The sequence below is a fragment of the Salvia hispanica genome, chromosome 1 (genome assembly GCF_023119035.1).
Source record: "Salvia hispanica cultivar TCC Black 2014 chromosome 1, UniMelb_Shisp_WGS_1.0, whole genome shotgun sequence".
NCBI classification, from domain to species: Eukaryota; Viridiplantae; Streptophyta; class Magnoliopsida; order Lamiales; family Lamiaceae; genus Salvia; species Salvia hispanica.
This window is the reverse complement of record NC_062965.1, coordinates 20,575,293-20,590,688: the sequence shown is the minus strand read 5'-3', so window position 1 is coordinate 20,590,688 and position 15,396 is coordinate 20,575,293. Positions and strand designations below refer to the sequence as shown.

Below are 15,396 nucleotides of genomic sequence, written 5' to 3'. Positions count from 1 at the left end.
CCTCCATCTATGGCATGTATATGGGTTACTTCTGCCAACGCATTTTCCTGATGCACCCACGGCCGGTTGTTGAAGTGGTGTGGATCCGGAGTTCCCTCTGCCCTCTCGATTCTGCCATTGCCGCCGATTATTGGCCGGTGGGGCCTGCTGGGCGCGGTCAGTTAGTGTGTCCGATAGTTCCAACACGAGGGCCATAGCTGCTGCCAACGATGACGGTCTATGTAGCCGAACACGCTCCTGCATCTCTGGTTTTAAGCCGGCCACAAATAATGTGAACAACTCTGATTCAGGAATTCCCCACACCCGATTTAAGTATTTCTCAAAAGTATCATGATATTCCAATGCCGTCCCAGTTTGAGTCAGCGTAGCAATTAACCCAAAATAGTCCATGAAACTCTGCCTGTCGAATCGATGGCGAACATCTTCTAGGAAATCGTGCCACGTGACAAAGTCGTTGTTTACGCAGTAATTAAATACCCATTCCGCTGCTAGCGGGTCGAACAACATAACTGCATAGTGGAGGCGCTGAGCCTCGGGCATCATGAGATGATCGAAATAGTACTGCACCCGGGATACCCAATTCGCAGCGTCAGACCCATCAAAACGTGGTGGGGCCATCTTTACAAGGTGCGGTTTTTCGTATCCCTGAACATGGGGTTGGTATCGTTGGGGAGGATCCCAACATGAAGGGGGTCGGTCAAACGTGTCACCGGCACCACCCAATTGGGTTCTTGGGTGTTTGTTTCGCGGTTGCTCCCAGCCATACCCATTGCTAGCCCTCCCCTCACGAAAACCATAATTAGGGTTTCGTGTCTGAAAATCCTTTTCTCCTGATCTCCTCCGACGCTGCTCCTCGTACTCCCAATCCTCGCCGTCTACAAATCCTGACGGCGGCTCAAAACCTCGCGGCTGTTGTGGCTCCAGATTGTCAAATTTGCGATCTGTTTCCTCCCCCCACATATCAAATTTATCCAATTTCTCCAGTACACGATCTAGTTTATTATTCATGGGATTGTCGTTATGCGGTTCCTCCAGTGTTCGATAAGCGACTTCCCCGTCGTCAAGTGTCGACCAGTGAAACCCGCCGCCGTTGCGGCGTCCTACGGAGTTGTTGCGACATCCAAACCGTGTTGGCGGGTAATTGTCCGGTCGTGACGCAACCCAAACTCCTTTCCCGTTGTTGTTGTTGTTGTTGTTGTTGTTGTTGTTGTTAAAACGCTTCATGAGTTCACGGATGAAAGCACCAAATGTTAAGGACCTCCTCCTTAACGGTGATCGCCGAAAGTCTCTCGACGATCTGAGTAACAGTTCCGGCGCCCGATTGTGGGGTCGGCGGATGAAATAGTTTCAGGCTATACGCGGTGATCCGTCGGGCAGCGTGAAAACGAGGTTTGTAGACAAATCGCAAGATATGTGGGCAAATAATATTTTCATTCATAATCGAGAATATGAACAAAAGCCCTATTTATAGACTAAGGACCCTAGGGTTGATTCGACCTAATCCTATTCATCTCGGGAAAGAATCAACAAAGAAAACCCGAAATGGAGCTTATAATTATGCTCAACTCAAGGCAAAAATAAATAATAAAATATCATTGTTCAAAAAGGAAAAGGAAAAATAAATAATTAAAAAGATAACTAATGTAACTATCTGGAGACGTAATCTCCAAGTCTCTCCGGCGGTCGCACATTCCCTTTAGGTTTCGACTTCGCAATGGACGGTTCTTCACTACGCCTACTTGGTGCACTTCCCCCGTCTACCGCCGGTTGAGGTTGTTCGGATTGTAGGACCGTATCAAAATGTAAGATAGCCAAAAGAGCAATTTTACATCATGAAGATGAGAGTGAATTGGAATCTACAATTGCGGGGAGGCTGGGAAGGGGCGATGAAGACCACATCGTGATCAACTGCAACGGGGAAGAGTGCAGTTCATGGAAGCGGAGTGCGATTGCGCCATGGATGAGCTTTGTTGTTTCAGCCCGAGCCCCGACATCAGCATTGTCCCCGCTGTCGATTACTCAACGGAGATTGTGAAAATTACTTTTAACAGCATACTGATACATTCAAACATGTGACATTACTGTGGCATATAGGAATACAGTAAATAAACAAATAAAAAAAAAATTATGCACCCTCTTGACATCTTGGTAATAGATACTTATGATTTACTAAACTTTATTGTTCTTTTATTAAGCAATTTTCTTGTCATATCTAAACTAAAGGAAAAGAAATAAAACAATCTATACATAATACATGTGCATAACATACAACAAGAAGTAAAAAATCACATGCCCAACAAAAAAAAAAGTAAAAAATAACATAAAAATATAAATCAAATGGAATATTCGAACATCTTCTAATAATCGTCAAACCTTGTAATCCAAAAAGGTAGGTTGCTAGTAATAAACTTATTTCTAAAGTTTAACTCGTTAACACAAACAATTAACCATTGTCAATCTTAACTACTATAATCCACTAATTGTCAAAGTTCATAAAGTAAAATAAACAGATTTATCAATAGCGTGGACGTGACATAAAGAAAAATTTTACAGTTTGGGAAACTAGTAAAATTCTTGGAAATGCCCAATAAAATCATTTAATAAATTTACCCTGAATTTAGCACACTTTTTTACTTATTCATTTTTCCATGCAATAGTTAAAGACCAAAGTAGTAAATTTATCCCCTCTTTATATATTTTTTAAAAGTATGCTGAATACTTATAAACGGGGTTGTCTTTAACATGAAACCTGCAATATTTGATTATTAAAATTAATTATCTGTATATCTTTGTAGTGTTTGTCCCACAAATATTAGGACATTGTCTCTCTCTCTTTTGTGTAGGCGGACCACAGGTAGGGGGAATACCGGACCTACCGTACTGAAAAAATACCAAAAATACCGATTTTTTGAGTTTTCGATACAGTATTCGTACCATACCGAAATATTCGGTACGACAACGGTATTAGATTTCTTATACCGCGGTATACTGAATTTTCGGTATGCCGGTATATACCGGTATATATATATACTACGGTATACCCTACATACACATTTATGTTTATTTATACTTTGAGTTTAAAAATAGAATTCTCTATTATACAAAAATAAAAATGAATCAAACTTAAATGGTATTTTGAATATTTTGGGTATAATAGATTTTTTTCCGGTATAACAGGTATAACGGTATGCCGTACAACCACAAAAGTACGGTATACGGTATGGTAACGGTATCAAAAACTACCTTATCGAATTTCCGGTATACTGAAAAATTCGGTATGGTGTTTTGTCGAGCAGTTTTCAAGCCTCATCGATCTTTTTTCCCAAACTTTAATCTAACAAACTGCAGATGGCTTCCAAATTTCCAATCTCATCTTCTTGACCAACATATGGTGGTTTTCAATTTTTCACAACATCACTGCTACTTTTTCAATTGCATGGCTAATATTCGATGAAATGCTAACGAGAGATAGTCTCATTACTTTTAACAAAAATTGAATATTCTATAAGGGGAATTGGTTTCTAATATAACGAAATTTACTTTTTTTTTTTGTATTTGTGAAATGAATTCCATTAAATAAACTTCCAACAACAAAGACGCCATCCTATTTATGATTAAAAATTGGAAACCCTATACTGTGCAGGGCTGGTCCTATGCATTCAATTGTAATAAATTGAGGTTTATGAATATAAGAAGCCCACGTAGTACCACAAATACCCACAAAATTTAATACTCTCACTGTCCCATAGAAATAGACCATATTTCTTTTTTCGTCCATCCCATACATACAGTCCATATCCATTCATGACAACATTTTTTCCTTTCTTTTTCCTTTATTATTTATGGATCCCACCGTCTAGTACATAATTCCAATTACTTTTTCTCTTACTTTACTAATTATATATTCAAACCCATGTCAATTTTAAAAGGCCTATTTTTATGGAACGGAGGGAGTATACTCTAAAAATGATACGACCATCCTGTTATAAATAAAGCTTGAAACATATGTAACCAACATATTCAAAAAGATAAATTTTGTCCCCTCTCTCTCTCTTACACAAACTCACAGACACTTTGCAAGCATGAAGATCACAGTAAAGGAATCTACGATGGTTAAGCCAATGAAAGAAACGCCGACTGAAACTCTGTGGCTATCCAACTTAGACTTGTTTTTCACCACCGACTACCATAGCCGTTTGGTGAACTTCTACCGCAACGACGCCGGCGCCGCTGACTTCTTCGATGCGGCGGCGATGAAGGCGGCCCTCAGCAAGGCCCTGGTTGAGTTCTACCCGATTGCGGGGAGGCTGGGAAGAGGCGACGATGGCCACATTGTGATCAACTGCAACGGGGAAGGGGCGTTTTTCATGGAAGCGATGTGCGACGCCGAGATGGATGAGCTCGGTGGCTTCAGCCCCAGGCCCGACATCAGCCTCGTCCCCGCCATCGATTACTCTAACGATATTTCTTCTTTCCCGCTTTTTCTTGTGCAGGTACTCCGCTTTTTTTCCTAATCGAATCAATTAAATCACGAAATTTTAATTTTTCTTAGTTATCCTAGTGTGACATGACTACCAAATTGGTTTAAACCTACATGTGAAAGAAAAAATATTTTATACACCTTCCGTCCTTCAAATTTTGTCACCATTTGACCCGGCACGGATTTTAAGAAATGTAATAGAAAGTGAGTTGAAAAAGTTAGTGGCATGTGAGTCCTACTTTTATGTATTAGTTTTAAAATAAAATGTGAGTGAGAATGAGTGAGTGGAATGTCGGGTCCACTACCAAAAATGGTAAAAGTGAAAGGTGACAAATTTTAGGGACGGACGAAAAAGGAAATAGGTGACAAATTTTCAGGGACGGAGGGAGTAAACATTATATATCGATCCAATCAATTAGGTCAATTTGTTTTGTAGATGTTGATTCTTTCAAGGGGCAATTTTGTGGGATATAATTTCCTCCCTTTGTCCATAATTTAAAGAACTCTTTTGCTTTTCACCCACTTTTTCCATTTACTTTAAATGGAGAAACTAATACGGAGTATAAAACTAATATTTTAAGTGGGTCCCACATTTAAAACTAATACGTTAAATGGGTCCCACATTTCACCCACTTTCTCCATTTACTTTTCTTCACAAAGTCAAACAATTTCTTAAAACTCGTGTCGAGTCAAAATGACTCTTTAGATGGTGGACGGAGGGAGTATTTATCTTGGAGTTATATGATAAAAAGAATGACCTAAAATGTATTCCGACCGTCCTATTAGAAATGAAACATTTTATTTTCGACACGAAATTTTATATAGTGTTGTTTTATGAGTTAACGAGAAGAGAATAAAGTAAGAAAAGTAGGGATGATGATGTTTCTATTTTTAAAAACGTTTCATTTTTAATGAGACAGAAGGAGTATAATATTATATTTTGATTATTTATCTTTCCTACTAAACTGCCTCTTGAAGTCGGATAAATATGAGACAGTTAACCCGGTTCAAATGCGGTGGGGTGAGTTTGAGTTTCTCAAACGAGCATCATCTATCAGACGGCATGTCCTCTCACCATTTCGTCAACACCTGGTCCGAAATGGTCCGCGGCCTAATCACCTCCGCCACCGTCCCCCCTTACCTGGACCGCCACGTTCTAGCCGCTAGAGACCCGCCACGGCCCGTGTTCCCCCACGTCGAGCACCACCCGCCTCCAACACTCAAACACCCTCTCAACGTCTCCGGTGAAACAGAGTTCTTAACATTCCGGCTGTCCCCCGATCAGATCAACGCCATCAAGAAGGAATGCGAAGACGAGAAAATTAAATACTCCACCTTCCAGGTGTTGTTGATACTACATGCTTCATTCTCCCATTTTTTTCATTTTGATCTGTCCCATAAAAACAATCCACCTGTTTAGGTCACTTCTTTGCTCTAACGGCACGGGCCCCTTCACTTATATTTTTAGTCTCTCTCTCTTATTAAATCTATTTTGTATTAAAACACGTGACATCTCAAAAGTCTCTATTTTTATGGGTTGAAGTATATTTACCTCATTAAGTTAGAATATATATATCCTCACTGCCGTTAGATGTCTTATATTATTTTCAATTTGTTCGATATTAAATATCTCATTTCATTTTCACTATTTTTCCAGTAAGTATACTCATATTTAACTAACTTATTTTACTAAAATTTTATTCTAAAATTAAAAAGGTGAATATAAAAATAGGATACTCTATTACTCAGTCTGATATTAAATGTCTCAATTCTCTTTTTTACTATAGTTGGTAAGTGGATCATTCACTCCACTAACTCATTTCACTCTCATTATATAATAAAACCAATATATAAGTATGATCCACGTTTCAATAACATTTTCGATACTTTCCTTTTCAAAATCAAATACTCCCACCGTCTCGGAATATGAGTCATATTTAGTTATGACACGAGTTTTTAGAAATATAAAGAAAAATGGGTTGAATACATTAGTGGAATATGGTCCCACTTATGTCTATTAGTTTTATAACAAAATGTGAGTGAATTAAGTTGGTAGAATGTGGAGCATACTTACCATTTATGGTAAAAGTGAAATAAGGCTCTTATTATAGGACGGAGAGAAAAAAAATTTAAAGAAAATTTATTTTCAATTTTTTGTCCCCACTGTCATAATAGATGAGAAAATAATATTTTCCTTAACTAAACTGTCTCACTATTTATATATATCAGGTGCTCACAGGCAGGGGCGGACAGGCAGGGGCGGACACACGTTGACAGAGGGTAGGGCTGAAGCCCTTACCCAATTTTTTTTATTTTTTTCTACTTTCAAATTTTTCAAAATTTTTAAAAACTATGTTAAGCTCTTACTAAATAATGCTATTGAAGAACAAATTATTTTGGGTTGGATAATTGTAAGGGGGATTAAAGAAAGAAAAAATAAGAATCTGTAGAGAAAACTGTAACAATGGAGTTAGGAAGGAAGCATAAGGAAGAAGATGAGTTTAATTGAATTAATTAATATAAAAGTAAGTCAAATGGACCCCACTTCTTTGACTTGTTTTATAAAAAGGAGAACGCATTTTTTAAAAGTGCTACTATCACCTTTTAAAGTGGGTACGTTTTTTTAATTAAAATTTAAGTAAAAGGTGTGTAAATTTTAAGTGGCACCCATTTATAAGATTTTAAAAAATTAAAGAAGAGAAACAGAAGGGTTTTATGAAGTTTACATAGCTGCGCGCGGCGATACAGAAACGGACAATGATGCTACTTTGTAAAAGGAGGGTGTGGGTCTTTGAAACTTTTGAGAAATTAATATTCAAATTCTACGCAAATTGTGAGGTAAGGAGTATTATGATGTAGTTAATTTTATATTCTATTTCTTCTTTTTATCAAATTTTGATAGAATAGATGCAAGCCAAAAAAGCTATACCAATGGTTAGTTGCAAGCTAATATTTGTGATTGTCGTATAGAATACTGTTTATGTTAGTGTTAGTGAGTGTTGATTGTTTTATGGAATTATGGATATTAACTAATATTGTACTTCGACCATTATTGCTTAGGTTGACCATAGAGGATGGAACACTTCTTTAAAAAAAAGCGTCGGGATGAATTATCTTCTCCAACTGAACCCATTGTTGAAGCAATGGAAAATCAGCCCCGAAGAGAAGTCGAGTTGAACTTGAATGATATTGTTAGTGGTCCGGGAAAACGCAAGCCAATTGAAGAGTTCGATGTTTCAATTCGTGATAGAGTACGAAGAGAGTACTTGAATAAGGGCCCTTGTCAACCAATTGGACATAAGTATGAAAAAAATAAATATGGTATTCAAGATATTTGGTTTAAAAGGTATACATGGCTAGAGTATAGTGTATCAAAGGATGCAACTTTTTGCTTTTGGTGCTATCTTTTCAAGAAATCAGATAAAGGAGGTCGACAATCAGAGCTTTTACAAAGATAGTTTGAAGCAACTAGAAAAATGGATTAGAAAGATTCAATTATCATGTTGGAGGCGTGAATAGATGTCATAATTGTTGAGTTTTGATCGAAGATTGACAAGAACGAAACAAGAAACTAGAAACAAGACACGCAATTTACGTGATTCGGCAATGTGCCTACGTCCACGGAAGGGATGAGATGTTTATTACTTTCACTCTTTTGGTGTTTTACACAGACATGGAAACAAGAAGATGAAATCTATCTCGAGCTACTGCACTCTACAATGGTGAACTCACATCTCTCTCTTTTCTTCCTTCTCTACTCTCACTCTCTGTTTTTCGTAGTTAGTTACAATGAGGCAACTGCCCTTATATATCGGACTTGTATATTGACTTAGTTAGTTACAAACTAATTCTTCCTTTCTCAAGTCTTGATCTCATGCAACTCACTATCATGCACCCTCGACCAATGAACCAATGAACGAGCCAAATGCTCACTCCACGCTCATGCATGTCGCAGCCGCATCCTACAATCTCCACCTCGGCAGTGACATCAATAAACATCGGCTCTCAACCCTTCACACCTGCTCCACCTTAAACTGACAATACACCCACCAATATAAACTGTTAGCCAACGATTTGGTCATGTAGAGCTCCTCCAATTTCAGCAGACTCCTCCCTTGCAACTTCTCTAAGAACCTTATCATCCGAATTCAAGATGATTGCGCTGCGAGCCTTCTTCAATAATTCTTTCTGCTTATTGCTCGCCTCCTCTCCCTTTGTTGCAGTCGATTCCAGAGCCTCATCGAGCCCTTGATGAATGAGCAGCGCCTTCATTTTGATCCGCCATAAACCAAAATCATTCCTCCCGTTGAATTTCTCCGTTTCAAACCGTGCCATCGCCATCGATCTATTTGCTTCGATTCCTGCGAGACAGCGCCACTGTTGAGTTTTGATCGAAGATTGACAAGAACAAAACTAGAAACAACACACGCAATTTACGTGGTCCGGCAATGTGCCTACGTCCACGGAAAGGATGAGATGTTTATTACTTTCACTCTTTTGGTGGTTTACACAGAGATGGAAACAAGAAGATGAAATCTATCTCGAGCTACTGCACTCTACAATGGTAAACTCACATCTCTCTCTTTTCTTCCTTCTCTACTCTCACTCTCTATTTTTCGTAGTTAGATACAATGAGGCAACTGCCCTTATATATCACACTTGTAGATTGCCTAAGTTAGTTACAAACTAACTCTTCCTTTCTCAAGTCTTGATCCCATGCAACTTACTATCATGCACCCTCGACCAATGAACCAATGAACGAGCCAAATGCTCACTCCACGCTCATGCATGTCGCGGCCGCATCCTACAATAATAATGCTAGAATTCAGTTCGAAGCTTTTCAAGATCAAAGGAACAGTGTGGCAAGTATATTACGGTCAAATACCCGTGAGATGGAAGTTGCATATCGCATTCGGTTGACAGTCTCATTGAATCTGACTTGGTTTCTCTTAAGCAAGGATTATCTTTTCGTGGACATGATGAGTCAAGCAGTTCTTCAAGTAGAGGTAATTTTATTGAGTTGCTCTATGGTTTAATGAACTTAAGGATGTTGTATCCAAAACTTTGTTTGCAAATGCTCCTACTAACAATCAAATGAATTCACCACAAATTCAAAAGGAATTAGCAAATGCTTGTGCTTCTGTGGTCACACTTGTCATAGTTAATGATATTGGAGATAAAGTTTTCACACTTTAGGTTGATGAGGCTCGAGACGTTTCAATGAAGGAACATACACTTCCTCTCATACTTTGAAATGTGCTATTGATGATTTATTGGTGAAGCAAACTTTATCTCTATCTAAAGTGAGAGGGCAAGGATACGATGGAGCTTCTAATATGAGGGGTGAGTTTAATGGATTGAAATCCTTAATATTGCAAGAAAATCCATATGCCATGTATATTAATTGTTTCTCTCATCAACTCCAATTAATTGTTGTTGCGGTTGCCAAGGGTATTAGAGTTGTGAAGGATGTTTTTAGCTAAGTCTCCATGATTGTGAATATGGTCGGGGCATCTTGTAAGAGAAAAGACCAACTTAGGCAGTTGCAACATGAAAGATTAGTTGAACAACTTAATGATGGAGAAGTCATAATTGGAAGAGGTAAAAATCAAGAAACTAGTTTGGTAAGGCCTGGAGACACTCGTTCACATTACTTTACATTGCTTCGTCTATGCTCTATGTGGTCTTCGGTTGAGAAAGTGTTGGAAGTTTTACGTGACGATGCTACTCTTCGTGATAACAAAAGTACCACTGAAGGATTGATTGAAAGGATGGATAATTATGAGTTTGTTTTCACTTTGCATTTGATGAAACATTTATTGGGAACAACCAATGAATTGTCCATTGCCTTGCCAAAAAAAAAATCAAAATATTATCCAAGCCATATCTTTGATCCAAAGTGTGAAACATCAGTTGCAAAGTTTTAGAGAGGATGGATGGGAAGACATACATGATCAAGCAACAAAGCTTTGTGAATTGCATAATATTTCACAAGTTGATAGGGATGAAATCATACCACACCGTGGTTATAAGAAGTATGGAGCAGAGTTGATCACGAATATGCATCATTATCGTGCAGAGATTTTTAATCAGGTACTGTAATATTCTCATTCGTGTCTTCTATACATATATTTTTTGTATCATAATTTATGTTAATGTGGTTGCAATGTCAAGGGTGTTGATTTAACTATACAAGAGATGGATAATCGATTTTCTAAAGCTAGCACTGAGTTGCTAGGATGCATATCATGTCTTGATCCAAGAAATTATTTCTCTCAATTCAATGATGATCAAGTAATCCGTCTTGCTACTTTATATCACGAGTACTTCTCTGCAAATGAGTGTTCACGTCTTCCACTTCAACTTAGTAATTTTATTGCTAATGTACAATGTGATCCTCAGTTTGCTGCCTTATGCAACTTAGGAGACGTTGCTACGAAAATGGTCAAAAGTGGTAAGCATTTGGTTTTTCTGTTGGTTTATCGGATTATTGAGTTGGCATTGGTTTTACCTGTTGCTACTGCTTCTGTTGAGAGAGCATTTTCTGCAATGAAGACTATCAAGACTGACTTGCGAAATCGGATGGGAGATGAGTGAATGAATGATAGTTTAATTGTGTACATTGAGAACGACCTGTTTTCAACGATTGATAACGAAAAAATCTTGCAACGTTTTCAATCGATGAGAACACGTAGAATTCAGTTGCCACCGCTTTAGATGTAAAACCACAGCTATGACATGTTCTTTTTATTAGATATATTTTGGACTACTTCGTATTAAATATATATGCATTTTACAGTTTTTTCGGTTTTTATATTGTATGATTTTTTTATATATATTATGTTTAACCGTGAAAAAATATATAGTGAAGTCCAGCCCTTACTATCAATTTTTTCTGCGTCCGCCCCTGCATAGACCTCTTAGTTGAAAGACTATATAAGTTAAACCATTACATAACATGAATGGAAACAAATACTCTAGAAGATATGTTATTTTCGGCTCGACTCTATAGGATATTTGAGCTCCCCGGACGGTTAGGAGGGGGTTGCCCGCCCCTCCTAATTAGTCTGCTAAAGGGATAGTGCACGTTCTGCTGAAACTGATAATGAAAGCGAAATAAATGATCAGTGAATGTACGATCTGTATGCTGCCTTCAGTTTCTCTCTCTTCCACGTATTGAACGAACTCTCTGTAAGAGTACATATGAGTACTTATGCAATGACGCCCACTGTCCCAGCAACTACTATAGCAACAATTTGGCCAACTGTTTGTGTTCCAGCAGGATTGGTCATGATTAAGGATGTTCCATAACTCACTCCAATAGATACCATCGACACCAACGTTGCATACACGATGACTCCAAAGAAAACAGTTGCATAGGTTGGCGCTCGCATGGCTGCGAGTAAGATTACTATGAGAGATGAAATTAAAGCGGTGGTGTTAGCACGAGAGAAGTGTTTGTATAGTTTGGGATGTGAAGACGCCATCACTGCTTTGCCGGCTCTGTGTGATGGCGTGTCGTCCTGCTACATGCCACCCGAGGGGTTGACGGCCGCACTGAATGCCATCGCAGCTATCAGGCCCACCACCACCATTATCATGTCTGTTATCTCGCGAGAGATTCTGGGAATTGAGTCAGATTCCATAAGTAGGAACATTTCAATTTTTGAAGGCGTAGTTGCGTGTTGGGAGTTCTCTCTCCAGATAGCCAGCGATGTTTTGCCAATGGAATTCTTCGATAGATTCTCAACTTTATAGTCCTCCAGCAAATATTCCAATGAAAATTACAAATCCTAGAAAAAGAAAATTACAAATCCTAGAAAATAAAAATACAAGTCATAAAAAAAATGAAAAAACTACTTCTCTTCATTTGTGCACGAAGGTCGTAGACGAAATCGTCCATCTGTCGTTGGTCGCTGTTAAACCAATCCATAGAAGCCGAAAATATTGGAATACAAGAGTATTGAAATGGGCAAAGTGTGGAAGAATGATGCACAAATGGAGTATATATAGGCAATAAAACGAAAAAAAATAAAAAAAATAAATTGCCGGGGACTTGCGGTCCGGCCCGGAAGACATCCAACGCTGGGCCGGGACGCATGGGGTGCGGCATGGGGCACGATTAACGCGCGGTTGGGACGGGCCCCGGGACCGGCCCAGGCCGGAAAATGCTCTCCTCCAACGCGTCGTGACGCGGGCCGGGACCCAACAGCGGTCCGGCCCGCTGCGTTAAACGATGCTCTAAGATCTGCATTCTGTGTTGGGTCCCGGCCCGCTGCGTTGACGATGCTCTAAGATCTGCATTCTGCCGTTTCTTTCTCCACACATTGAATCTCGCATCTGTTGCAGTACAGACGAGTACGAACGCAATGATGCCTATAAACCCAGCAACTACTATAGCAACAATTTGGCCAACTGTTTGTGTTCCACCAGGATTGGTCATGATTAAGGATGTTCCATAACTCACTCCAATAGATAACATTGACACCAACGTTGCATACACGTTGACTCCAAAGAAAATAGTTGCATAGGTTGGCGTTCGCATGGCTGCGAGTAAGATTACTATGTCAGATGAAATGAAAGCGGTGGTGTTAGCACGAGAGAAGTGTTTGTATAGTTTGGGATGTGAAGATGCCATCACTGCTGTGTGATGGCGTGTCGTCCTGCCACACGCCACCCGGGGGGTTTACGGCCGCACTGAATGCCATCGCGGCTATCAGGCCCACCACCACCATTGTTATGTCGGTTAACTCGCGAGACATGCTGGGAATTCGGTCATATGCCTTATCTAATAACATTTCAATTTCTGAAGGCCAAGTTGTGTGTTGTGAGTTCCCACTCAAGATATCCAGCGGTGTTTTGCCCATGGAGTTCTCCATTAGATTCTCTACTTTATAGTCATCCACCAAATATTTTACAATCTGAGATTTTGATAGAGTATTCAAGTTATAACAAATAGAGTTAATGATGCGAAATATACAATATGAATAATGAAAATCAAATACTGTCACATATTTCCATTTTTGTCCATCCCAAAAAATTTGTCTATCTTTCAATCTTTACTATTTTTGGTAGTGGACCCTACATTTCACCAACTCATTTTCACTCACATTTTATTACTATAAAACTGATACCATACTGTATAAAAATAGGACCTACATTCCACTATCCTACTGCCTACCCCACTCGGTCCTCTTGTGATGTTCGATCTCTCTATTCTTTTCACTTTCTTTAAAGGGTCAATAATTGTTGGAGAGGAAAAGTCTTACAAACTAAGTTAAGTTTCATCGTCATATTCTCTCAATCTCTTTGACGAGGAAATATGGAAAACATACTACTCCATATTGAAAAAGAACCCCTATTTCCTCATTTTGAATACAACACATGATTATATTATCGCATCTTTTCACAACTTCTATGTATTAGGCCTCATTTTCATGATAAATTGGCAAAGAGAAAGCATGCACCCTTATCCCTATGTGGATTAATCGTGGTTGCAACTCAAGCCGAATGTTTGACTAAATTAAGTATTCACAAACAAAGAGTTGGCACTTACCTCCAATTGATCGCACCTAACAGCCAAATGCAAGAGTGTCTCTCCATCATCATCCTTCACATTCACAAGATCGCGCATTTTCTCAGCCAAACACTTCAACGTCTCAAGCTGGCAATGTTTCACGCGCAAGTGCATCACAGTCTGGCCTCGATTCAGTCTCTCCATAGCAGGATACAAGTCCAGCTGAAGCAACATCTCCAAGATCTCGACCTTCCCTCTCATGGCTGCAATATGAACCGGGTTCATGCCTTGATCATCTTGCCACCAGCGCATCTCAGGGGCTACAGATAACAATATTCTGGCAATCTCAACGTGCCCACTTTCAGCTGCAAAATGTAAGAGACTTTTTGAACGTGGAAATGAAACATGATCAACAAGAAATGGATCTTGTTGCACAAGTATTTGGAAAGTTGCTACATCATTCGTTGTTGCAGCATCATATAGTTTCTTTTTAGCTTCTTCTGAAACCATTGTTTCAGCCAACTATATTTTCGCCCAAGCTTGTGATTATATTTGCAAACTCATGATGTATATATATTATTTTTATTTGTATATTCACACACACAGAGTAGGTGAGAGAGCCTGGTTATGTTCAAAAAGACCTGCAATTAAGGCTGACCTAGAAAAGAAGATGCGTGGATCCATATGTCGGCAAATAATTCATTTATTCACATTAGAAATGAAAGAAATAAAATCTATATGTTCAAATTAAAACTGATCCATTCACAATTCACATGTTCGATTCCCCCCTTTCTCTCTTATTTTAATGTATTTGGAAATTTGAGATAATCGTTATGAACTTCGAAAATTAAAAGATGACCATCAACTTAATTTGTAGGATGCTTTGTTCCACAATTGATACAAATAGTTCTCATTTGTACTAGGTGTAACAAGCAAAAGTAAAATCCATTTATGTCTCTCCATGTTAAAATTTATTGAAATTAGGTTGTTCACTACCATTTTGCATATTTCGCACCATGTAATTCACTTCCATGGTATTATATCATAGGTATATATATATAGAGAAGTGATCAATGTTTAACTAATATTAAGTGTATAACTAGAGAATTAATTTAAGCCACACATCTTAACATCCAAATTAATTATATGGTTTAAACAAACTTTCAAATTTTTATGAGAAAATACTTGTCTAAGGGCATTTTGGGAATTCAATATTTCAACATGAATTAATGAATGTTATAATCATCCATCGTGAATTTCTCGTCAACCAGTCTTCCCAAATCATTCTCCAATCTTAACCAAATTTAGCTTAGGATTTCTTCCAAAAATATGAAATTCCCGATCTGAATCAAATTCAAGCGCAATTTCTCAGATCTGAACCAAATTCAGCTTCGTTCTG

The 15,396-nt window shown here is 38.5% G+C and overlaps 3 protein-coding genes across 5 annotated transcripts; 2 read left to right on the top strand and 1 right to left on the bottom strand.

Annotated features, from left to right (window-relative positions):
- Positions 1-4,035: 4,035 nt before the first annotated feature.
- LOC125205720 (rosmarinate synthase-like) lies at positions 4,036-8,274 on the top strand. Of its 3 annotated transcripts, none has more exons than XR_007173829.1 (4): positions 4,036-4,493; positions 5,478-5,822; positions 6,710-7,318; positions 7,541-8,274. XR_007173829.1 is itself a non-coding variant. In XM_048104810.1 (4 exons), exons 1-3 carry the CDS (start codon positions 4,083-4,085, stop codon positions 6,752-6,754), a joined length of 801 nt encoding a protein of 266 aa, XP_047960767.1. In that variant the 5' UTR covers positions 4,036-4,082; the 3' UTR covers positions 6,755-6,760; positions 7,541-8,274. The 3 variants fall into 3 exon arrangements, 2 of the variants coding, with proteins under 2 accessions (XP_047960767.1, XP_047960756.1); XM_048104810.1 differs by having other exon boundaries at positions 6,710-6,760; XM_048104799.1 differs by lacking the exons at positions 6,710-7,318; positions 7,541-8,274 and having other exon boundaries at positions 5,478-6,036.
- Positions 8,275-9,234: 960 nt separating this feature from the next.
- LOC125189569 lies at positions 9,235-11,077 on the top strand. Its single transcript, XM_048086833.1, has 4 exons — positions 9,235-9,486; positions 10,394-10,573; positions 10,655-10,774; positions 10,883-11,077. Exons 1-4 carry the CDS (start codon positions 9,235-9,237, stop codon positions 11,075-11,077), a joined length of 747 nt encoding a protein of 248 aa, XP_047942790.1.
- Positions 11,078-13,071: 1,994 nt separating this feature from the next.
- LOC125189563 (ankyrin repeat-containing protein NPR4-like) lies at positions 13,072-14,507 on the bottom strand. The gene is made up of 2 exons (XM_048086828.1): positions 14,037-14,507; positions 13,072-13,401 (listed from the first exon to the last, which is right to left on the bottom strand). Exons 1-2 carry the CDS (start codon positions 14,505-14,507, stop codon positions 13,072-13,074), a joined length of 801 nt encoding a protein of 266 aa, XP_047942785.1.
- Between the last annotated feature and the right edge of the window lie 889 nt (positions 14,508-15,396).